This window comes from Pagrus major, chromosome 19 (genome assembly GCF_040436345.1).
Source record: "Pagrus major chromosome 19, Pma_NU_1.0".
Classification (NCBI taxonomy): Eukaryota; Metazoa; Chordata; class Actinopteri; order Spariformes; family Sparidae; genus Pagrus; species Pagrus major.
Window position 1 is genome coordinate 14,538,166 of NC_133233.1, and position 23,130 is coordinate 14,561,295.

The 23,130-nt window shown below is 43.1% G+C and overlaps 2 protein-coding genes across 4 annotated transcripts; one reads left to right on the forward strand and one right to left on the reverse strand.

Annotated features, from left to right (window-relative positions):
* The first annotated feature begins 604 nt into the window (after nt 1-604).
* Nucleotides 605-6,447, forward strand: foxh1 (forkhead box H1). Of its 2 annotated transcripts, none has more exons than XM_073488600.1 (4): nt 605-707; nt 2,320-2,904; nt 3,581-3,685; nt 4,313-6,447. In XM_073488600.1, the coding sequence occupies exons 2-4, from the start codon at nt 2,443-2,445 to the stop codon at nt 5,291-5,293; spliced, it is 1,548 nt and encodes a 515-aa protein (XP_073344701.1). In that variant the 5' UTR covers nt 605-707; nt 2,320-2,442; the 3' UTR covers nt 5,294-6,447. The 2 variants fall into 2 exon arrangements, with proteins under 2 accessions (XP_073344701.1, XP_073344702.1); XM_073488601.1 differs by lacking the exon at nt 605-707 and adding an exon at nt 774-849.
* Nucleotides 6,448-9,555: 3,108 nt separating this feature from the next.
* Nucleotides 9,556-22,744, reverse strand: oplah (5-oxoprolinase, ATP-hydrolysing). Of its 2 annotated transcripts, none has more exons than XM_073488518.1 (28): nt 22,643-22,744; nt 21,269-21,475; nt 20,804-20,995; nt 20,332-20,446; nt 19,491-19,614; nt 18,816-19,011; nt 18,479-18,644; nt 18,118-18,256; nt 17,559-17,626; nt 16,757-16,932; nt 16,529-16,654; nt 16,299-16,411; nt 16,038-16,208; nt 15,768-15,905; nt 15,387-15,525; nt 15,086-15,198; nt 14,295-14,446; nt 14,041-14,201; nt 13,842-13,943; nt 13,555-13,729; nt 12,509-12,693; nt 12,290-12,436; nt 12,069-12,203; nt 11,523-11,672; nt 11,256-11,413; nt 11,003-11,163; nt 10,779-10,876; nt 9,556-10,575 (listed from the first exon to the last, which is right to left on the reverse strand). In XM_073488518.1, exons 2-28 carry the CDS (start codon nt 21,437-21,439, stop codon nt 10,411-10,413), a joined length of 3,936 nt encoding a protein of 1,311 aa, XP_073344619.1. In that variant the 5' UTR covers nt 21,440-21,475; nt 22,643-22,744; the 3' UTR covers nt 9,556-10,410. The 2 variants fall into 2 exon arrangements, with proteins under 2 accessions (XP_073344619.1, XP_073344620.1); XM_073488519.1 differs by lacking the exon at nt 22,643-22,744 and adding an exon at nt 22,577-22,615.
* Nucleotides 22,745-23,130: the final 386 nt, after the last annotated feature.

Genomic DNA, 23,130 nt, shown 5'->3' on the forward strand with positions numbered 1-23,130 from the left:
TTGAGTATTTCAATTTTATGCTACTTTTTACTTCCACTTCACTACATTTGGAGGCAAATCTTGTAGTTTTTGCTCTACTACATGTATTTGAAAACTGTAGTTACTTGTTACTTTGCAGATTACGTGCTGCATCAGAACCAAACCTTTCCAAATTGATTTATTTTATCTGCAATCGGATAAAAAACAACAACAACAACAAAAAAAAAAAAACACTGATTTGAAAAACGTTGAATATCAAATCCTATAACTGGCCAAGTGTATAGTTAACATACATGTAAATATCTGTTTAATTTACTTTTACTTGTACTTTTGATACTTAAGTGCATTTATTGCCAGAAGATTACTTTTAATTCTTAAGTTCATTTCATATCAGATACTTTGAGACTTTTACTCAAGTACCATTCATTTGACTGACTTTCACTTTTACCAAAGTAATATTTTCACAGGATATCTCTTACTTTTACTCAAATATGACTTTTGAGTGCTTTATTTCTTCAGACCTGTCATGTTCATTTTTAAACGTGAGGGTTTGGGTGAAACCACTAGAGGGGGACATTCTCTCTGACCCAGGCAACAGTGTGTGGAAGGCAACCAGAGAAGAAAATGCAAATTGCAGCAGGTGAAGGAGGTTTGTCGCTCATCATGGTCGGGAAGTTCAAACATTTTGTTTTTTGCTGCAAAAATTACAAAAGCAGCAAATTCACGTGGTAAGTTGTTTGCACACTTTTGATGCCAGGGCTTCTGTCACAACCAAAATGTCAAATTATTTTGCAATCAGCTGATACAAATGGTGTGCAATTTGCCCTGTTAATTGGAGCTTTCAAGCTGGATTAAAACACTAAATTGAAGGTGAATTATTTGCAGATTGGTCTAAATGGAGGTTGATTGTCACTGAATGATGGGCAGTTGTGTGATGTCAGTTAGAAAAGTCTCACAATGTGAAAATGGACTTGTTTCCAATTATTTTGTGTCTGCTCTGGTGACACAATCACATGATTCACCAGAGTCCTGTTTCATTGTCTTATCAGGTGCAATGATATATCCATTATTGCAATAAAGAGCTGGAAGTCAGAGTGTGTGCTGTGGTACAGAGAGGTTGTTGATTCCTGGATTGGGGAAATAAGTTTGTTTGTTTGAGAGACATTTTGAGGCTGTTCGGGAAAGCGTGATGGCTCCCGTTTTAAGGTGTGAACGTCCTACCCAACGACGACACTTAGCAGCTTGTAAGCACCAGAAAACCCACAAATGGTGTTGAATAGCCCCTGTATTTCCTCACATGCTAAGCAGCTCCTCTGGGAAGGGACAGTCTCCAGCTTGCCAACGGGGTTCCTGCTAATCCAACTTGTTTTCACTGCCTTGCTGGGAAGAAAGAGTTTGCACATTAGCACTACGTTAAGTTGAACAAAAGACGTGCATTCCCCGAAACTTAGTCTTTCAACACCGAATGAAATCCTGGATAGTCACATGGAGACCCTACTGTGCGTAAAAACACCCACCGACTTTTGCGCGCTCAGAGCACCACCAAATTCTTTTTATTCTGCATCTTACAAGTCCAATTTTTACATTTTCATCCAAAATAGAATTGTCTGTTTGAGGGGTGGATTATATAGCTCCAACCTGCATCACCAACCTGGCAACTTGCATGTGTTCCTCACAATCTTAAAGGAATTCCAATAACTCAAATCATTTCGAGAGGAAATCATTTGATGTAGCAAATAATAGGAATGATTTGCTAATTTGTTTCAATTGCCAACTTCTTAACGTTTCCACGTTTGTATATTAGCCTTTCCTTATGTTTATTGCTCACCAAAAATTGTTGATTGCATGTAAGCTGCAATCGAAATTACCTCGCTCTCTTGCACCCCACCCCATCCCCCCACAAGTTTTGCTCTGCGCCCAAGCGACACTCTCGAGGCAAGGCTTCACGATTTAATATAAGAAGTTAAGACATGTTCTGTGATTTAAAAGGAGATGGTAAGATGAAGATGTTGGCATCGTTTCTGGACTTGTTTAAAAACAAACTTCATTGCTTGTTTTAGCTCCAAATACGCGCGTAATTCTCGAGGCGTTCGTGCGTAAATCTTCTAAGCCCTGATTCCAAAGCAAACCCTTAAGAATCTCTGCGTTTAAAGTGCCATGTTGATATTATCATAAGGGTTATTTACATGTTTACTGCCTTTCTGTCGCCCCTCCTCGTACACAGACCCTCCCCAGCCCCCCGGGGTGATCACTCATTCTGCTCTCAGATAACGCGTCATTCTCCCCTCGATTACGCAGCGGGATTTACATGAAACTGTTAATTGTTTGCTCTTCAAATAGAGTCAGCCTGGAGCCAGCAGTCTGCCAGAAGTTAAGGACCGACTCTTTGACCTCCCTCCCCCCTATCTGTCCGTGCTCCTGTCCGAACGTGCGGGCTGATCTTCCCCCCTCCGGTTGATCAGCATGACAAAACACTGGCCGGAGCAGAGCCTCTTGGCATTACCCTCTCTGTCCCACCTTGGAGAACACCACGACCATCAACTTGACTTCCACAGAAATGCGCAGCAGAGTTTACCTCTCCGCCGTGTAGCGCGGAGCTCTCCAGCCCAGCATTGGCCTCACCACCCGGCTCAGATGGTTCCCCAGCAGCCTTCGCGTCCGGAGAAGCCCGCAGCGCGCCACGAACACCTCACCAGTGCGCCTACATTCATGGATCAAGACTCATCATACCGGCATCCTCAAGATGCCCCGTACAAACAGGAAAGTATCGCCGGGGACTCGTGGAGCAGTGAACGGGAGAAGAGTGGCACCGGCGCCGGGAAGAAAAAGAACTACCAGCGGTATCCAAAACCACCGTACTCATACCTCGCTATGATCGCTATGGTCATCCAGAGATCACCAGAGAAGAAACTGACATTATCTGAGGTAAGATGAATTTCTTTTGCTCTTGTGTTCCGAGTCTACAGCGCTTTGCTGCACGTAATTTGACTCGAGGTGGCGCATGGTGGATTTTACGCGAGGAGCCACTTTAAAATCTGCAGTATTTTTATTGAAATAAATCTCAGGTGAAATACAAGATTCTGCATATATTTATGTCAGGAAAGCAACTTAAATCAGGGGGTTAACGCCATTTTTCTGTTGAATGTATGGATAACACACTGAGATAATTTACAGTTCATAAAGTGACACTAAACAGCAGCAGCCTCTTGGTGACACTTGAGTGACTTCCACCCCTGCCACTCTTGGTTTGCTTTGATAAGGCTGGACTGCAGTGAAACCAGACACTGATCTGTATCATTGGAGTGATAAGATACACAGTTCATGGTGAAATCACGTTTCATTAAGCAAATAATGTATAACTATTTAAAGTACTGCCTCATCTACTGAAGCCCCTATACTGCAAGTTTAATTACCACATTTTTGTCATATTTTAGATTATTTAAAGTGAAGTGCACTAAACATGAACTTTCACTCTAATATTAACGTTACCACATCTGTTTGTGTTTGGGTAGGATTTGCCGGCTGCATCACGTACCTAGTGTTATATACAGTGATGTGGAGCATCCTCTTCAGACTGACATTTATCCTGTTTTATTTCTAGATCCTCAAGGAGATCAGCACTCTCTTCCCATTCTTCAAAGGAAACTACAAGGGCTGGCGAGATTCTGTGCGACACAACCTCTCCTCCTATGACTGCTTTGTGAAGGTATGTGTGTTGAAACAAGGGGTTGAAATCGTAGAGACTATCACGATACGTTGCCTACGTATCCCGATATAGCGATTTTGTGACACGTGATACACTGCAAGACAATCATCTGTGATAGATCAAGATATGTGTAATTGAAGAAGAAAATTGCCCCTAAAAAGACAAAAAAAGCAGAAATTACACTGTAAAAAATGCCACTGTTAAAATAAGTACATTAAACAGTGAACATAAGGTGTTTCTTGCTTGTACCAATGGAACAAATGAAAATTGTCTAAAACAAGTTGCATTTATCTCACTATACTGCAACTTTCTAGGTGATTGTTTAAGTGTAATGAGTCAAATTGTCAAGGGAATCTGTTCACAGCACCTGCATGTTTTCAGTCTTGAGTTTGATGTAAAAAGTTCAGCTAACATTTGCATGCCACTGTCCTGAGGAGAGGTTGGGAAACAAACCTCTCCTCTTTAACCTTAAACACCCTCTGAGGGCTTCAATTGAATCTCCAAACTGGTTTTTTATCTTTTAATCTTTTATTATTGTGATGGTTAACTGTGAAACTAGGCAGGGCCCGTCTGACCAGGTTCTCAGGCCAAGTGCTCATCTCACTTTCTTCTTTCCTCCACCCACAGGTGCTGAAGGACCCAGGCAAGCCTCAGGGCAAAGGCAACTTCTGGGCAGTTGAGCTGAGCCGTGTTCCTCTGGAGCTCCTCAAGAGGCAAAACACGGCCGTGTCGCGCCAGGATGAGACGATCTTTGCCCAGGACCTGGCGCCCTACATCCTGCAGGGACACAAGCCAGAATCGGAGCCACCCCAACCCCCAGCCCCTGCCCCTGTCACCACCCTCCCTCCTATGCACTCCAGAAACCCATCCCCGCCACAGGAGGATTTGTTCCGACCCAAGCTGGATTCATCCTTTGCCATCGACTCTCTGCTGCACAGCCTGCGGCCACCCAGTGCCTCTGGGGACATGGATGTGTCCACCAGGGACTGCTGGGGGAAGGTGGAGCGCCCACGGTCTTCACCACCTCCACGACCTCGCTACGCCTCCTCTGCTCGAAGTGCCTCGGCTAGCTCTGCCAGCCCGGCCTCCACCTCCTCCTCCTCTGATGAGGAGTGGAAAGGGATGTCGCTGTCTGGGAAGCGTATTCCTTTTGATGGCGAAGCTGGTTCAGACGGGTATGACGACTACAGGCCGCCGCTGCACAAATCAGCCCGGCGGGAGACTGTTGCACCTCCCTGGGAGCTCCCCACCTCCTACGCCAAATACGCTCCGCCAAACGCTGTCGCCCCACCCAGCATGCGGTTCAACGGAGGTCCTCTAATGCCTCTGCACGGCGGACTTCCTCTTTACGGCTATGGCAGCTCTCCTGTAGCACCTGGTCACTTCTTAGGCCACGCCTACTGGCCCATCCTCCCCAGCGGGCGAGTCTCTGTCCAAGCCCCTCCCCTCATCATGGACCTGGACAACATGTTGCAGTCTGTGCCTCCCAATAAGAGTGTGTTTGACGCGTTAGTGCCGACCAATCAGAACTCTCACTCACATCATCAACCGCCCAGTCAGTACGGCCTGCAGAACGGGCCTCCTTTAAACAGGTACCCTCAGTACTGACTGACTCTGATACACTGACTCCTTTAAACAGACTGAGACATACTCAGAAATGCAAAGATGCTAAAACTGTGACGCAGGATGGGAGGTTTAATGAAGATCCACAAAGGAAACGCATATCTGCAGCAACTTCTCCTAAATTAGGTCTCAATCACTACCTCCAGTTCAAGAAAGGCGGACCGTTTAAAGGGACAGTTAAAATATAAATATTTTCCCCCTTAGCTGCAGTGCTTTTTATCCATCTAACTTGGCAACTCAACTTGTGAGTTGCCAAGTTTTGGAGAAATCAGCCTTCGCAACGTTAGCTGGCCTCTCGTCCATGAGTAGATGCACACTTGATTACATGGTTTCATTGGAGAAAACGTACCTCAAACAGCTATACAGCAAAACAAGTATCTACCTCAGTCCTCCAATGAAATGGAGTGTGTATTACTGCGGGCTCTTTGCACTGCCGATCGTATTTGCACTGTTTTTTTTTTATTATCCCCATGAATTTGTTGTCTACCTGTTGTGACCGCTGAATGTTTTATCGGATTTAATCTTGAATTTTACAGTCATGTGAAAAAATAGCTCAGATGGTACATACAGTTTATCCTGCCAGCCTTTTAAACAGAATAAAGGATCTTCAGGTAAATAACCAGCGTAATTTCAGGGAAACATCCGTTGTGTTGTTTGTTTGTTCAGATGATGAAATACAGAACAAGTTGTTTACTGTAATGCTTTTCCTATAATTGGCTTTTTCATTTTAGTGTTTACTGATAAAAAAAACTAATTTCAGTGAGGAAAACAAGCTACATTTTAGATAACAGTCGATCTGTGGAGATGCTGCACATTCTCAGGACACATTAGAGACAATCAACCACTGTACAACCACCAGTATCTGCCTCAGGTTTTTAATGTTTCCTGTGGACTTTGCACTGCCGGTTATTTGCACTATTTTGATGTCCATAGGATCATATTCTAAGGGAAATTGCTTATAAATGTCTCGCCTACCTTGACGGGTGAATGTTTTGTTAGTATTTTTAAACCATCTTCCTGTGGTCTTTGTCAAAGGTTTGTACAGAAGTGAGCTGAAGTGAAAGCAGCTCAGATGTTTAAGTATCAAAAGAAGGTAATGGAGTTGAACAGGGTATGTAATAAAATGCTGTTTATTTTAACTGCTGCTGCTCAGTGTTGTATATCAAAAAAACTGCACAATCTTAAATAACTTTATTCTCTTTTTAAAGTGTTTGTTCATGTTGGATTCTACGTTATCACTATTCATAGGTTAGTCAGTTTTGACATATTTTCTCTGATAGGACTTATTTTACGTCTTTGCAGTCAGGTTGGAAACTTTCCCTTTCGGCAAACACTGAGCAATTCTCCAAAGAGCTGAAGCAGCAACATCAGGAGGTCACTTCATAAGAATCGTTTCAATACAAGAAATGCACTAGAGCTCTACAACATAACGTGAACATTCTTGAGGGGGTTTCCACAGGTCCTCAATCTTTGCAAGTTTGCGAATTTTCGGGACAAACATGAAGGCGTTGAAAGTTTTTGATAATAGACGTGTGTCTTTACCGTGAATGAATTTATTTTGTGAACAGAAATTGAATTCTTATGATATTTTTATGCATTTAATGTTAGTACAGGCTACGTTTCACTGTCCCTCCTGCAGTTTTCTGCCATTACCGTAACACAGCACGACTCAGGAACTCAGGTTGTTCACACATTTAAGTCTCCCTCTTTTTAAGGCTGTAAAGCCTGCTGGTTCTCATCATACAACTCCCAGTTTTCTTACAATAATTAAACTTGATCTGTGTCTCAAACTGAGCCGTGTTCGGTCCTTAAATATGAGCGGGATGTTTAGGAATGTGTGTGAAACCTGTCTTACCGTCTCAGTCATTGTTTTGGCTCTGTAGTTATTCGGTGCCTAAAATGTGAAGAAGCTCTGGTAGAAGGAGTCAAACCATAACGAACAAATAAGCCATGACAAGTGAAAAACAAAACATTTAACTTGCATGTTCTTGTTTGAGATGGAACTAATTTTCACCATTTTATAAATGTTACATTTTTTTAAATATATTTCCATCTGTAATGTGAAATAGGAGTGAAAAATACAGACATACATTAAATGGAGGAAACATTTCTAGTTAATGCGAGATATACCTGCATTTTAAATTGTCTAATTTACTTTAAAGAACTGACTAATTACTGGCCAGCTCACTGCTTGAATACCACTAAATATTTGTTCTTCCTTTTCCTGCAGACGTTTTGTTTACCTTCTAAACAGCCAACTATTTGCAGCACAGTTTCCCTCAGTTTTCCTGTCCAGCAAAAGCCTCTGATTGCCAAATTGGTGTCCATCTTCAGACTGATTCATGTGAGTGTTGCCTTTCTGTTTTATGCACAAAGCATTAGAATTTACTGTGGATATTGTACTGCATGGATAAGGACTTTCTCTTGATTCATACTCTGTCACATTCTCTCTCAATGACAGCGCAGATCCCCAAAACCTAAAGTGAGAGACTGTTCCAGGCAGCAGCAGGGGGTGAGTCTCAAATCCTCTCAGTATGATAGATAGTTTTACCACAGGAATCACAATCCATAGACAAGGAAACCATCTTTGATCCACAGTCCATGGCCTCTTTAATTGGAGTTTCCAGCGCACAGACACACACACACACACATTCAGAGCCAGCTGATTTACATCAACAGTCCAGCAGCCGTCAGCCTCCTGCTGCTTCCACTGCTGTGGCCACTATCTCTTTATCTGCTGCCTACGCATGCCTGCACTCCCTCACCATCCTGCCTCCTCTTCTCCCCGATCATTCCTGACCAAGAGATGGGAGGAGGGGACGCTACTTAAACAGGGACCTGTCCCCCCCTCCCCCAAACACACACAAAACCTTACTGTGTTGTATCTCAACACTCCCTCTAATGTATTTACATGTATGAGTGGGAGTCACACCGGGCCTTGGATGGTCGTGTGTGTTTAAACGGGAACATGTACAGCGTGTGTGTCGTGCAGTGGTGGAAGAAGTACTCAGATCTCTCATTTAAGTTAAAGTAGCAATACGAAAGTGAACGAATACTCTGTTTCAAGTGAAAGTGCTGCATTAGAAATGATACACAAGTAAAACTACAAAAGTATTGGCATCAAAATATAGTAGAGTACAAAAAGTAAAAATACTCGTTCTGCAAAATGGCCCATTCCAGAATATTTATTTTTTACTGCTGTATAGCTTGTGAACCAAGGGATCAATAAAGTCTTATCTTTATCCATGATAATACATTACAATTTATATGTTGATTACATGTAGTGTTGTTGTACTGTATCTGCAAAGTAATTAGTAACTAAAATAAAAATACCGAGTAAAAATGACTGTACAACTTTTCCCTTTTGAATTGTATTGGAGCAGAAGTATAACGTAGCAGAAATAGAACTGAACTTAAGTAAAGTACAAGTACTCAGTGATGGAATGTATCTAAGTACATTTACTCAAGTAGTATACTTGCGTACAATTCTGAGTACGGTGCAACTGATGGGTTTTTTTCAGGGCCAATAACTGATATTTGAACCAATCCACCATGCCAATCAGTCTACCCCTAAATATTCTGAGGTACTTGTACTGTACTCATTTTCTGCTACTTTCACTACATTTTAGGGGCCAGTATTGTTCTACTCCACTACCTTTATTCGATACCTTTAGTCACTAGTTTATTAGTAATCAGATAAAAAAAAAAGATTCCATTTATCATGAAATGCTGAATATCGAATCAGATCCAGGACGATAATGGGTTAATTTTACTTATGTTCATTTAATATCAGATTTTTTTCTCAAGTATTTTTCCTGTGCGTGACTTTCACTTTTACCAAAGTAATATTTTAATCTTTTACTTAGGTATGACTTTTGGGTACTTTTTCCAACACTGCAAGTTCCTCAAAATTTTACAGTGCAGCACTTGAGTAAACGTTCTTACTTGTTACATTCCAACGACTGCAGAGTCATTTAACTCATTGAAAAGCTCATCTGCTTCATTTAGAAACTGCTTTACATAATTAAGAAATGTTTTGGAGAAATAAATCAATCATTGGTAATGAACAAACTGACCAGACAACCCCTTTAGCAAAGAGCTAAATGTGACAACAGCGTACACAGAGTAAAGCGGTACACATTTCACAGAATCTAGACTATTTCAACATGTCGTGTACTTAAAACCTGATAAGTCCAACTGTTTTCTTTCATAGACATGACTTGGAAAAAGAAGAGGACAATCCAACATTTAGTAGAAATGGGGTTTATTTGTTACCACAGACAGGCCAGTAACCACGTCAGGGCTCTGCGGTGTTAGATAAGTTGTGTTCCAGTTAAAAACAGATTAGCAGCTGCTTCACATGGTTGGTGTTTTCTTGCACAGTTGGAATATATTTAAAAACATCACAGTGGGGCTGCATGATATGGTAAAAGAGGTCATACTGCGATTATGTTGAAAGATATCATGATGGAATGGTAATTTTTGCATCACAATTGTAATTTTCACTGAAAAAACTGTTGATCATTGAAACTATTGAAAAATCATGACGATGCATACCAAACATGTTTTCTTGGATCTGGAGAACAAGATTTGTAGTCTAGGATATCTGCAGCTTTACAGTACTTCATTATGATGCTGTTGGTCACACATTCGATTAATTTGTGCAGCTCTACTTACATGGAAAAACTGTATTATAAAAATTGGGCTACTCAGAAAAGGGTAACTCAGATTTTTGGTAAGTAATCAGAAAAATATTCCAACTAACGTGAAATGTTAAATCTTGTGTGTCCATTGCACAAATCTGGCTGATACCTTCATCTGAAGTGTAGTATTCAGGTACTAGTCTTGCCTTCCTGATACAGGTGGTGTTTATAAAACCATTAAGAAATCTGATGTTTCTGTTAGCCAACATCTAGGCTTTTTTCTTTATAGTGTTTCTCACAGTATGATAGAACTGATGGTAGCACCATTTGCTCTCCATTTTAAGAGCCCCACTCTGTCTGTCTTTAACATCTGACTCTGCTTTTCTTCCTGTGATTCCCCGACCTCTTTCCTTCTTCCGACTTGTCTGTTAACTCTCTCCCTCTCTTTCTCGTTTCTTTTCACACTCCCTCTTGTGCCATTCGGTAATCAAAGACACTGCCTCTCTCTGGAAAAGTCTCGTTCAAGCGCCTGCGCTTGGTCTGAGGTCTCCTCGTTGTCGTCTCCTTGACGTCGTCCTCTTTTCCGTATCCCCCTCCTCCAGGGGTGTAGAGGCAGAACATGTCCTGTAGGGGGAGACAGACAGACAATGAGTGGATTCAGCTGTCAGTTTAACAGTTTCTGCCAGTTGTTACCTCATCAAAACTATAAAATGAAGTTATATTTGTGTGTGCAAAATGTTTCATGCTGCATTACAAAATTCTCTTAATTATTATCATTAGTAACACTTGATAGTATTTCTTTGACACATATACTTCTGCAGTCTTACCCCCGGCTGAATGCTGATGCTGGTTTTGGCTCCCAGGTTGAGGACTCGTCCGTCTGCTCTGTGAAGCAGGTTCAGCCCTGCTGCACCGTCCTCACCCCCTGACCAGCAGAGAAAGGTTACAGAGGACAGAGTAAGCAAAGTGCTATCATATCAAAAACAAAACAATAGAAGTTAAAGTGACCACTGAGGATTTCTGCAGGCAGGTTGAAAGGGTCAGAGTTTACCCTGGAGGCCATAGGGGCGGGTGGATCTCCTCTCCGTCAGTACGGACAGAACCACCTTGCTCCTGAACAGAAGTTTCCGCATCACGCCGTCTCCACCGCAGTATCTTCCTTCACCTCCTGAGCCGGGCCGCAGAGAGAACTGTTCTAATACGACGGGATATCTGAACACAAGACGGACAGCAGTGACATGTAAGTATCAATAATCTAAAAAAAATGCAACAAATTTAGTTTCTTTAACTACAACATGTCCGACCTCTTCTCCAGGATCTCGGGGTCAGTGATGCGGGTGTTGGTCATGTGACTGTGAACTCCACTCCGCCCATTCCAGCCTGGCCCCGCCCCTGCTCCCCCGGCAACTGTCTCATAGTAACCTTTCCTCTCGCTGCCAAATGAGATGTTGTTCATGCAGCCCTAAAGGGAACAGCAATGATAAATAGCAATAATAAATGCTGCTAATAGGTAAATCTCCAGAATTATATTGTAGAACATATTTTGAATGTAAAAATCCAGTTTTTCCCACCTGCGAAGCGGCGCACACCTCAAACGCCCTAAAAATGACATCGACCACCCGCTGGGATGTGAGTACATTTCCTCCAACCACAGCTGCATTCTGGGAGGGCTGAAGGATTGAGCCAGGGGGTATGATGACTTTGATGGGTGTAAGGCAGCCCTGGATATTAAAAAGGAAACAATTGAAAAATGTGCCAGAAGACTAAACGAACAGGAAAAATGGAAAAATATAAAAAATTGGACATGTACTTTTAGATATTATGCTCATGTTTATGAGCAAAGTGCAAAAGCGTCATCTGTAATTTCTGCAGTGCTCACATTGGTATTTTTCCTTATTGTGATGCCATTCCCGAGATAATCTTTAAATGCGTCACGAGCGAACATTGTGATGTCCAAAACAAAAAATGCCAAAAAGCCTTTGCTTTTCCCCTGCAAAAAGAATTAATGGTCTAGCTATTGTGGATTTTAGTTTAAATCAATGTTAACAGCATTGTGCACACAGTGATCTCTTGCAGTCAAATTGAGGCTGCCCACAGGAGGTCTGTTTTATATTTACCTGATTAAGTGGGATGTCCTGTCCCACCATGCAGCGCAGGCAGTAGATGAGGGCGGAGAGAGTGATGGCACGTGGAGCGTTGCAGTTGCCCCAAACCTCAGTTCCCGTCCCTGTGAAGTCAAACACCGCACTGCCCTGTGGTGATGGAGGTTTTTATGTTTTAATACACATTCACTCTGAGAAATTATTGAACAACTTCTTTTCTCTTTCTCCCTGCTCACCTCCTCTTCATTAATCTGAACCCGCAGTCTGATCGGCGTCCCATCATCCATGAAATCCTCCGACTCCACCTCCAAGGATCCAGTCTGATGCCGTCTGCGACTTGCAAAGTCTCTCAGCATGTCCCTCACCGCCAGCTCTGCATTACTCTGAAACACAAACACAAAGGCTTTAGCACAGAAAAACCAGCAGTACTTGATGTTTTCTTTCCTCTCAGTTACCTGAATGTATCCCATGTAGGCCTGGACCACAGTTAACCCGTAGCTGTCAATCAACTCCCCCACCAGCTGACTGCCTCTCTGATTGGCCGCCACCTGAGCCCGCAGGTCTGACAGGTTGTCATGGAGATTACGAGTCCCAGAGCAGTCTGGGTACTGGGCCGGAGCCATCAGAGCTTCAGTTACAGCTGATATGGAGGCAGAGGGGGGAGGAAAGAGAGGAATCCAGAGGGGGAGAGAGATAAACAGAACAAAACAGTTTTAGCTCATTAACTACATACTGGTGTACAGTGTTTGTACACATACACACAAGATTACTGCTGACCATTTCCCAAAGTAGACAGTAAGTTATTAGATTGATTTCTGATCTTCAAAGGCACCTCTATTATGTGTTCACTTCAGTTCTCCTTTATTTTTCTTGTTAAAGTTACATTATTGGTCCACTGTAAAACAGTTGCGAACAGTGGGTTTTTTAAATACGGACCTTGATGGTGCATTCAAAGACATTCTGATATTCAATGTCAGTCTTAATACTCACTTTTTATTTATTTGTTAAACTTGTCTCGTCTATATTTTTTGATAAAAGTAAAATTATTTGGTTTTGGACTGTTGAACACTGAAACCAATTTATAAATCTCTACTAATCTATACTCTACTTTCACAGCCCAAACAACTAAAGGATTAATCAGGAAAAGAACCACCAGATTAATTCATAAACAAAATAATCTTGTAACCCTACTACTTTGTATATATTTATTTTACTTTATCTACTGAGCATCTTAGAAACAAAAATGTCCCTACAAGAAGAATAGTGTTTTTTACAAAACAAACTGCAAATTATCTCAAGTATGAAAATGGAAGGTACCAAGTAATGTTAAGTATGAGCTATTTGTAGATATTTGGTTACATGAGGCAAAGTCACCGGTATAGTAAACTGTCAGGAGTCTTTATCTCGACTCGTCAGCAGCTGTGCATTATCTCTTTTTCCCCCTTTCATCACTCCCCTGTAGTCATTCCTGAATCTTCTTCTCCTCCTCCTCCTCTCTTACCTTCTTCCTGGAAGACGCCACCAGTGACGAGTTTAAAGGAAGTGAAGACGGCCCCCTCCTGCTGAAGGGAGGTGGAGTGGGGCGGCATGGAGCCTGGAGTGATGCCTCCGATGTCAGCGTGGTGCCCCCTGCTGGCTACAAAGAACACTGGACCGCTCACCCCTTTCCTAAACACCTGGGGGTGAAAAAAAGGGGGAGAAGCAAGGCGTAACTACTAATTTCTAATAAAAAGAAAAGACAAAAGACAAAGATAATGAGGATGCAGACAGAAAGCTGGACAGACTGACCGGTGTGATGACTGTGAGGTCTGGGAGGTGGCTGCCCCCGGCACATGGGTGGTTACTCAAAATCACATCACCTTCTTTCAGCTTGTTCCCTAATGATTTGATCTGCACAGAGAAGAAGAGGAAACACAACATCCTTTCCATCAGAACAGGGTGTTAATTCTTCAGTGTTTGTCTAAACTCAGAAGCACACATCCCTCACCTGGTACTGGACCGTCTCTTGCATGGCCCCCAGGTGCACCGGGATGTGAGGTGCATTGGACACTAAACCACCATCCGGTCCGAACACGGCGCAGGAGAAGTCGAGACGTTCCTTGATGTTGGTGGAGATGGAGGTTCTTTGGAGAACTCTACCCATCTGTTCTGTAAATGTAAGAGAGATGGAACACAACTGAGCAAACTAATAATTTCTGCCCTCTGGCTTTGCCCCCGTCCTCTCTCCTATGAAGGGTGTACCTGCTATGCTCATGAAGCGGTGGGAGAAGATGGAGAGCTGCACGGTGTTAAGCTCAGTGCCGAGGGCACAGCGACGGTCAGAGCCGACAGTCAAGCAGACGTCGCCCCCTTCTGTCAGATGGGCCTCACAGCTGGGCTCCACCAGGATGGTACTGATGGAGGAATGGAGATACACAGTTATACAAGTATACTGCTGTTTATAGAGGACAAGCACCAGCATTATAACAGTTTCATCTGACAAAATAACCTTAAATTCAATGAAATTGGTAATGAATCTGATTTGGATTATATCACATATAAAAGTAGGGACGCCCTGATCTAGTTTGTTTTTAGCAAATCCTTTATTATTTGGTATCTCCAATACTGAGTCTGCTTCGATACTTGTATTTACTTTCATGTAGAGTGAAAAATGTATCTGACATATAGAAATAATAACAGCAGCAGCCTTCTTCATTGGTAAATTAAATTTTTTAGGAGCTACTTGATCAAATACTGAAGGTCTTGAGTCAAAACTATTGACTCGATAAGCTTACAGTATTGACATCAATGAGAGTTTAAATGGGAGAATTGTGATTTCTGAAACTGATGTTGAAAGCTATCAGCTGAAGAGAACAAAGCACAGCAGAGTTTGGTAAAGAAATTATTGGGTTATGATCAGCTTTTTTTTAGCTGATACGATCCAAATATGTTCTCTATGCTAATCTTTAGGATTGACTCTGGACATCTCTTAAAAAAGCCTTCCTTGGTTTTCATTTGAAAGCTAGTTATAGCAGTAAAGAGAAAATGCCTGCCTGTTTTTGTCGATGATGATGGCTGGTCCCTGGATGCTGTGACCACACGGCAGCTCCTCCCACAGATACACACTGGTGTCCAGGTAACCCTCCTCAAAGTAACACTTGGTCACCTACAGTTGATGAACAGAGAGAAAAAAGACACATGCTAACTGTTTTATGTAGTTTTTTTTTTTGGTGTGACTTTTAATTTCTTTGAATCGTTATCTATTAAAGCATAACATTTGTGAAAGGAAGGGAATTAAAAAGATGTCTATTATTTCCTGTTTTCATTTATAAGAGTGTGTCTGTGTCCACGTACAGTGACCGGTTTGGCCTGTCCATGTCCCATCTTTGTTTTATGCACCGATTTAATACCAGATTTCCCACAACCCCTCACTCTGATGTCATCAACCATGATAGGTCTGTCTGGGATAGTGAATCCAAACTCCTTCATGTAACTAAATGAAGGGAGGAAAAACAGGAGGAGGAGGAAGACATGTCAAATGATAAAAGTTAGAAACATGAGAAGTGTAAACAAATGCCAACTCCAAAGTTTGCTAAGCTTATCTCAAATGGAAAAATGACACATGAACTTGATGGCGTGTTTGCTTAAACACTGTAAACAGAAGGCAAAGAGAAGTGTAAGTGTGCATGAATAAACTAACAATTCATCGAGCAAATGAGTAAACAAAGAGCGAACCGCTTGGTGAAGGCACTGCGGAAGTCTCCAGCCTGACAGGACTGGGCATTGCTGGGGTAACCGGCAGAGGTGACCATGAGAGCGCAGTCGGTGCCTTCGTAACGCAGGTGGAGGAAAACCTCGGTTGTTATCTGAGCGCTGAAGAAGACAAGAAACACAAGGAAGCAACATTTTAACTGGATTTAGTAAGGACCTGCAGACACCCTGGGTTCTTTTAGGGATGAGGCATAAGTTTAATCCTGAACCCTGTAGTGCTTTATGGGTTCTGACCTGATGAACCCGCGTGCGCAGAGTGTATCGCGGCAGCGTTTCGAGAGCTGCTCCACCCTCCGATTGAGCTCGCCAAAAGAGCGCTGCTCGTACTGCAGCGAGCACGGCTCCTGCACCTCCTCCACCACGTCAGCTAGAGCCAGACCGTACGCTGATAACACGCCGCTGTATCTGTAATATTGCAACCAAATGTGAATACATGAATTTTACTGCCTCACACACACAAACACAAAATATGGAAACACAACCCACCCCCCTTACTTATGTATGAAGACAGTCTTCATCCCTAGGGCCCGGGCAATGGCACAGGCATGTTGGCCACCTGCACCCCCGAAACACGCCAACACATGCTGAGATGTATCATGGCCTTTAGCCTGTGAGAGGATGGGGATGAGGAGGAGGAGTCAGAGAGAAAGAAAGAAAATGTTTTAAATGTTTGACAGTGTTACTGCTTCACCAAGATTGAGCTGAGACTTCAGAAGGCAAAATACCTGTGTCAGAGCTCTGATTGGCCGGCACATGGCCTCATTTGCAACACGAATGAATCCCATAGCAACCTCCTCCACGCTCATCCCTGACGTGCTGTCGTGGGAGTGGTTGGCCCCATTTTTGCTAACCTGTGATGACAACACACAAAAAAACCCCAATAATTAACACTCCCTTGGAGAATAATGCAGAAAATGTAAAACTCTTCTTGATATCTCAGTAAATGTTCATGCCTGTGATTGGTTAGAAGACAAGAAGAGGTTGATCTCTTGGGTGAGTTGATGGAAATGCTTCATGGTTTCTTCCAGTGACAGTGGTTCATTCTCTCCAGGCCCAAAGATCTTCGGGAAGAAGGAGGGCAGGAGGCGACCCAGGGCCAAGTTAGCATCTGTGACAGTCAGAGGGCCGCCTAGGAAAATCACACACACACACACATCAATATTATATTTCTTCCATACTAATGCTGTTCAAGCACACGTTTAAAGGCAGCTTTTGTGTAAGATGCTTCACTCAGTGTTTCAGTCTCGTTTATTGACACATTTTATGCTGTATGAAATGGAGCTAACGACTACCCAACTCTCCCACAGGGAAAAAAAAAGTCAGAGTCGGAGTCAAGTTTCTTTTTGTTAACACACATCACAGCTCCAACTGAGATCTGTGAGGCAAGGTTGAGTTACATAATCTGAAACTTGGACAAGCACCAGTTTCCAGAAGATCAATCCACAAGAAGGGGGAAGGAAGGGAACTGGACATGACAAATCCCAGCTGTGTGTGTGTGTGTGTGTGTGTGTGTGTGTATGTGTGTGTGTGTGTGTGTGTGTGTGTGTGTGAGGGTTTTTGTATGTATGTATGTATTGTATTTACTAAATGTACTATAAGGATGATTTAGTTTGTGAAACCACTGAAGGTAGGGAGTGACAGTGAACAAGTAATGCATACTGTACTATCTGCCAGGCTGTGGACTAAAGAAATGACCATTATGCATTGAGGGAAAGAGTAAAACGGAGCAATGGTGAAAGAAACACAGTCTGTTACCTTTTCTGTAACAGGCTGGTCCTGGATGTGCACCTGCAGACTCTGGCCCAACCACAAACATCCCTGATCTGAGAAGGAAGTAAAGAGAAAGGAGAGTTCATGTAACAGGAAAAAGAGGAGCAAAATATAGTACCACAATTTGGCTTAAATTAGGTCTCACTGACACAGAAGGCATTTCACATTTATTTTTCTTGGAGTTGAAGCATTATAAATGCCTCACTCAGATAATCATCTACCAGAAAGATACCGATGCATAAATTATGTATAGTTCTGTCACTGCACCAATGCAGAAGCGGAAATATCACACATTTTAATTCTACTCATTCTTTGCTTGTCAAAAGCTGCCGTCCTACACTACTCACAATGCAACTCGACTGCTGACAGTTCGTTCAGTGATTCGGGTGTTATGCTAGTAGCGTCAAATGTGGCCTCAAGCCTTTTTAAAGTGATGCTGTCTCAGTACTCAACAAGACCTATAAACAGGCTTTGGTAGAGTTCCTCTTTAATGTGTGATGATCAAATTCATGTACAAACATTTATCAGGACCTGACTGACAGACCTGAAGAAGAGTCGCGATCCTCCGCCTGCAGCCACAGTGTTGATGTCCAGCTGAGGTGCTTGCAGGGTGACTCCGGCTGTGGTCGCCTCGAACACGTGTTCGTACTGGCCGGCGTACCGACTTACATCGGTGGATGTTCCTGAGCGAGGAGAAGACGCATAAAAGGTGAAGTAAAAGGAGAAGTAAAGTTCTCCTGCACAGAAAGATTGTGTTTTTCCTCAATCAGTAATTAATCTATCTAATCTGGTCAAAGTTAGAGACAATGTAGATGTACAGTAAACTGTGCAACAAAGAACTACAAAACAACACCTGGAAGTTCCTCAGATCTGTGCGGTTTCAGTATCAGTATCCCCCTACTCACCGCCCATGTCGAAGCCAATCACAGGTTTCTTTTCCATCTGGCTGTAAGAGGTGATTGCGTATCCCACCACGCCTCCTGCCGGGCCAGACAGAACAGCTCTTGAGCCACAGAACTGCTCCATGGGAGTCAGACCGCCATCTGACTGCATGAACAGGACGTCCACATCCTGAGGACAAAGGGAAATACAAGATCATTTAATTTATCAGATGAAACAGGGTCTTAAACTGACACCCAGCTACTGGAACATCTGGAAAATCCTCTGTGAGCTGCACTGTGGAGGCCATGATCTATACCTCCATAGTAGATTACGATCTTGACTGATGTGGTATCAACATACCTTCAGGCCACCCTTGAACCCAGAGGTAAAGCCTTTTAAATACTGATGAATTTTGGGTGTGAGGTAGGCGTCGGCGCAGACGGTGTAGCCCCGAGGCACCGCCCGCACCATGGGCATGACCTCGCTAGACAAAGACACCTGGGTGAAGCCGAGACGACGAGCCAGGGCGCCTACAGCCTTCTCGTGATCGGACCATCTGAGGGAGATCAAAACAGAGACAAGGAGAGAGGAATGAGGAATCAGGAAGAGCTGGAATGTAAAGCTCTTATGCAATTCTGCCACTGCTCTACAGTATATGCTGTCTTTTTTATCACTTCAAATTCAACCTTCTTTATTGGAAAGTAGAGGTAACAAGTCTGCAGACTGGTACTGCAAGTATGAATGGATTTAAATGAACCAACAGAGGATGAGTAGAAGTTTAGACAGACAATACGGGAAGACAAACATGAACTTTGACCCACTAACCCGCATGCCTCTGACATGCGGAGCAAAAACTGAACACCTGACAAAGACAAAACGAAAAGGACACTACACATGAGAATCAAGTTAGAATAAATATAATCTGTTCCGGGTTCAGAGAGATGACCTGGGAAGGGAGGAAAGGTAATGAAAGAAAGAGATGACAAGAAAACAGATCAGGATCTTGTCAGTACAAAAACAAGCTGTATTACTGACGTGTACGAGTGCAGCAGCAGGACAGCCAGACTGGTGATCCCTCGGGACAGCACTCCCCTGAGGTCTTTTTCCACTCGCTCCAGATCGAGCTCCCTCCACACCTCCAGAGAGTCCCCTGTACTGCCTGAGGGACAGCAGCACAAACACAGAGATTATCAGGATTACTTCAAATTATGTCAGGCATTCAGACAATCCACACATCCGTGACAGTTAACCGTGAGTAGACAGACGCTACATTCCTACAGAAATACAGGATACTGCTGTTTTTGGATAGCTGTCACAACTAATAAGTGGAAATGAGTCAAAATAATTAAATTAAAATGTATTACTAGGCCATTATCCAGACAAGTAAAGGCTGTAAATCATGCTACATATTAACAAGGCTCAGTGAGGCTTCACTTACACATTGCAGTGCTTTTTAGCTAAATGCTAATGTAGACATTCTAATGTGCTCACAATAACAATGTTTACATGCTGATGTTTAGCAGGTAAGTTTACCAAGTTCACCATCTACTGTCTTAGTTTAGCTTGTTAGCATGCTAACATATGCTAACTATCATATCACTGCTGAGGCAAGCAGGAATATATTTAGTTTAGCAAGTATTTAGCAGTAAACCAAAGGACTGGATGAACCAAAATCCTGACCTGATGGCAGCACTAGATGAACTAGCCTGGACCGCCATTAGCCATGCTAATAGCTTAGCTTACAAACATGCAGCAGCAGAACAAACCTACAGTCGAGAGGTTCGTGACTCATTTAGGGCTTCAACCAAAACTTGAAGCATAATAACTCTTACAAAAAAAAAAAAAAGAGAGAGAAACGTATAGTCGTGTTTCACACCTGTGACGGTACGTTTGGGCTCTTTTCTGGGCAGCTGGCAGCCATCTTGCTTGAGGACGACTCGCTCATCCACCTCTATTACCTCTTCATACAGCACTTCAGGAACCGCCACCTCCTGTGTACACATGGTTATGTCACCTAGAGTGTAATTGAGCTGAGTAAACCTAGAAGTTTGCACTGAAGCATGAGCAAAATACAGTTTATAGCTGACTAGTATACAGTTGTATTGCATTAGGCCTTCTCTATTGCTGCAATCCTGACAGCTTGCTCTGTAACAGAGCATCCGCGTCATAGATAAGTGACCAATTAAAGACTTAATTGTACATCTTGTCTGAGGACAAACTCCAAGACCTGCCTCTTGTCTCTGTAACACAAGAAAATTGTCGCAGGGACACTAGACACTAAGCCAGAACTACTCATGGACACCACATTCAGTATATGTTGGTGGGTTTAGAAAACAGGTGTTACAAACCAAGTCAAACAGCTTTGGCCTGGCCTGTGTGCCAATGTGCAACAAGTCCTTGAAGCCCTGCGTGACCAGGAGCGCCGTCCTTTCTCCCTCTCTCTCCAGGAGCGCGTTGGTTGCCACTGTTGTGCCCATTCTGATCCAGCCAATCAGAGATGTGTCTACAGGCTGCTCGCGAGGAAAGGCCTGACTGGTTTCCTGCCAATAAATTCACAAAAATATATTTAGATCATATGCTTTTTATACAAGCGAAGTGCCGATGATATACTGTGACCTGACTCCATATCCTGCTCTCTGATCTGGTTTGCAAACATGTTTTGTCTTCAGACTTTTAACTTTATAAACTTAAGGCAACCACCTGCTGTTTTTCCTCATCTCAATCTGACCTCAAATTCCAAAAAGCTCTTCTATAAATGTAAGAAAGTGCTTGCATGCATTTCAGAAAAGCATGCATCCATCCTGTCACATTACCTCCTCCAGGACTCGGCGGATCCCCTCAGTGGGAGCATCTTTGTAGTTCTGGGGGTCCCGGGACAGCAGCTTCAGGACTCTCTCCCTGCCATCAGGCAGCCGGGCGAACACATCGGTGAAGGTGCCCCCCCGGTCGATGGCAAAGTCGAATTTCCCCTTAGTCTCAGCCATAGTGAAGAGAGAGAGGAGCTGCTCCTGAGTCTGTGACTTAGTGGAGTCAGAGAAAGTGAGACAGAGGGAGAGATTAGATATATATACCCACTCGGTAACAGAGTACTGATAAGGAAACAGCAGAGATACCTGTTCGTTCAGAAAAATCAATACAATGACACAACTTCTTTACACCCTCAGTCTCTGCCGACATATCTGATCAACCACCGCAGAGCTTATATAAGCTGGCCCTCTTCTCATTGTCCTTTTATCTCTCTCTGGGCTAAACATCTCCGGGGTTAGGCTTGACTTCACGTCATTGATTTATTTTTTTTCCATAACTGAATAAACAAGCTGTTCTCAGAGGAAAATAATGTCCCCAGAACACTGTGTGAATCTAGAAAGCTGGCAGGGTCTGCCGAATATAAACAAAGTAAAACAGTATGAAGCTGTGTTGTCATTAAAATTTCTTCCCCGAAACTACATTGCACACCTTTAAAGGCAAAAGTGTTATGAGATAAAGGAACCTGGAAGAAAATGTTATCAAATGGGGGGCCCCTTAGTCTAATCTGGGTCAGTTTAGGGGCCCTCCATGTGAACAAATTTGGGAAGCACTGTTAGATTTGTTTATATTCAATAAAAACACATTTAACATCACTTTAACTCAGCTTGTATTCCCTCTCCATCACATACTTTGAGGCAGCTTGTGACAATTTAAATGCATTTTCTGCACCATCTTTTGCAAAACATGTCAGAAATGTGAGTTTAGTAGAAGCAGAGCAGAGTAGAGACCTCTGGCACAAATCCAGGTACTTTCAAGGTGCATGAGGAGGGAAAAAGTCTAGAGAGGACCAGCAGCTTGTCAGCCAAAACGCTGTTATACATCTCTTTATATATGTATATTGCGTGTTTGTTTGTTTGTTTGTTTTACAAATATGGAGGTATTTCTAGGACCATTGCATAACAGCAACACACGCAAACTTCCCAGAGGAGCCCTGCAGCTCATGAAGCAGACGGCCACCATAAACTCACAACGCTGTCTGCAGGAATGGACTCATACTTGTCCCTGCTGCAGCTGCACAGACTCAATGCAATCTAATCTAAACGACCTCTGTGCTGAATACTTTCATGGGTCGTGCTGTGGCTGTGCACACTCACAGTCTGTGCGCAAACGTCGAAATCGTCGAAGCAAAACACGGGGACCATGCCGACATCTTTACTCACCTGCTGCTGCACCGGCTGGGTGGTAATCTTCAGTAATCCGGTAAATATTAGATCCTCCTCCCTGATCTTCTGTGCCGGTGCTGTTACGACAGGAGCCACAGAAAAGACGTCGGAGCGATTTCTCTGCGCTCCTGCAGCCAGGAGTTTAAGCCCCGCCCCCTGATAATTATAATATTGTAATATTGAAATGAGTGATTTTCTGAATGTGGGTAGTACAGCTCTCTAAATGTCTTCCTCGTGTCCCTGTGTTTCTATTTAAAGACTGTGATCATTTATTGTGAAATATGAGACTGCAGCTTCATTCATTCTGTCTCTGTCTACCTGCACTACCGGTGGGTCACCAGCAGGGGTCAGTGTCGCTGTGTGGACACGTGGACAGCAAAGATAAGATCTCACACGCCATAAATACTATAATCTGTCACATGAAAACAAGCCCAAAAGCTGCCCACGCCCCATGTGTGTTAATCACGTCAGTGTCTCATTTCCAG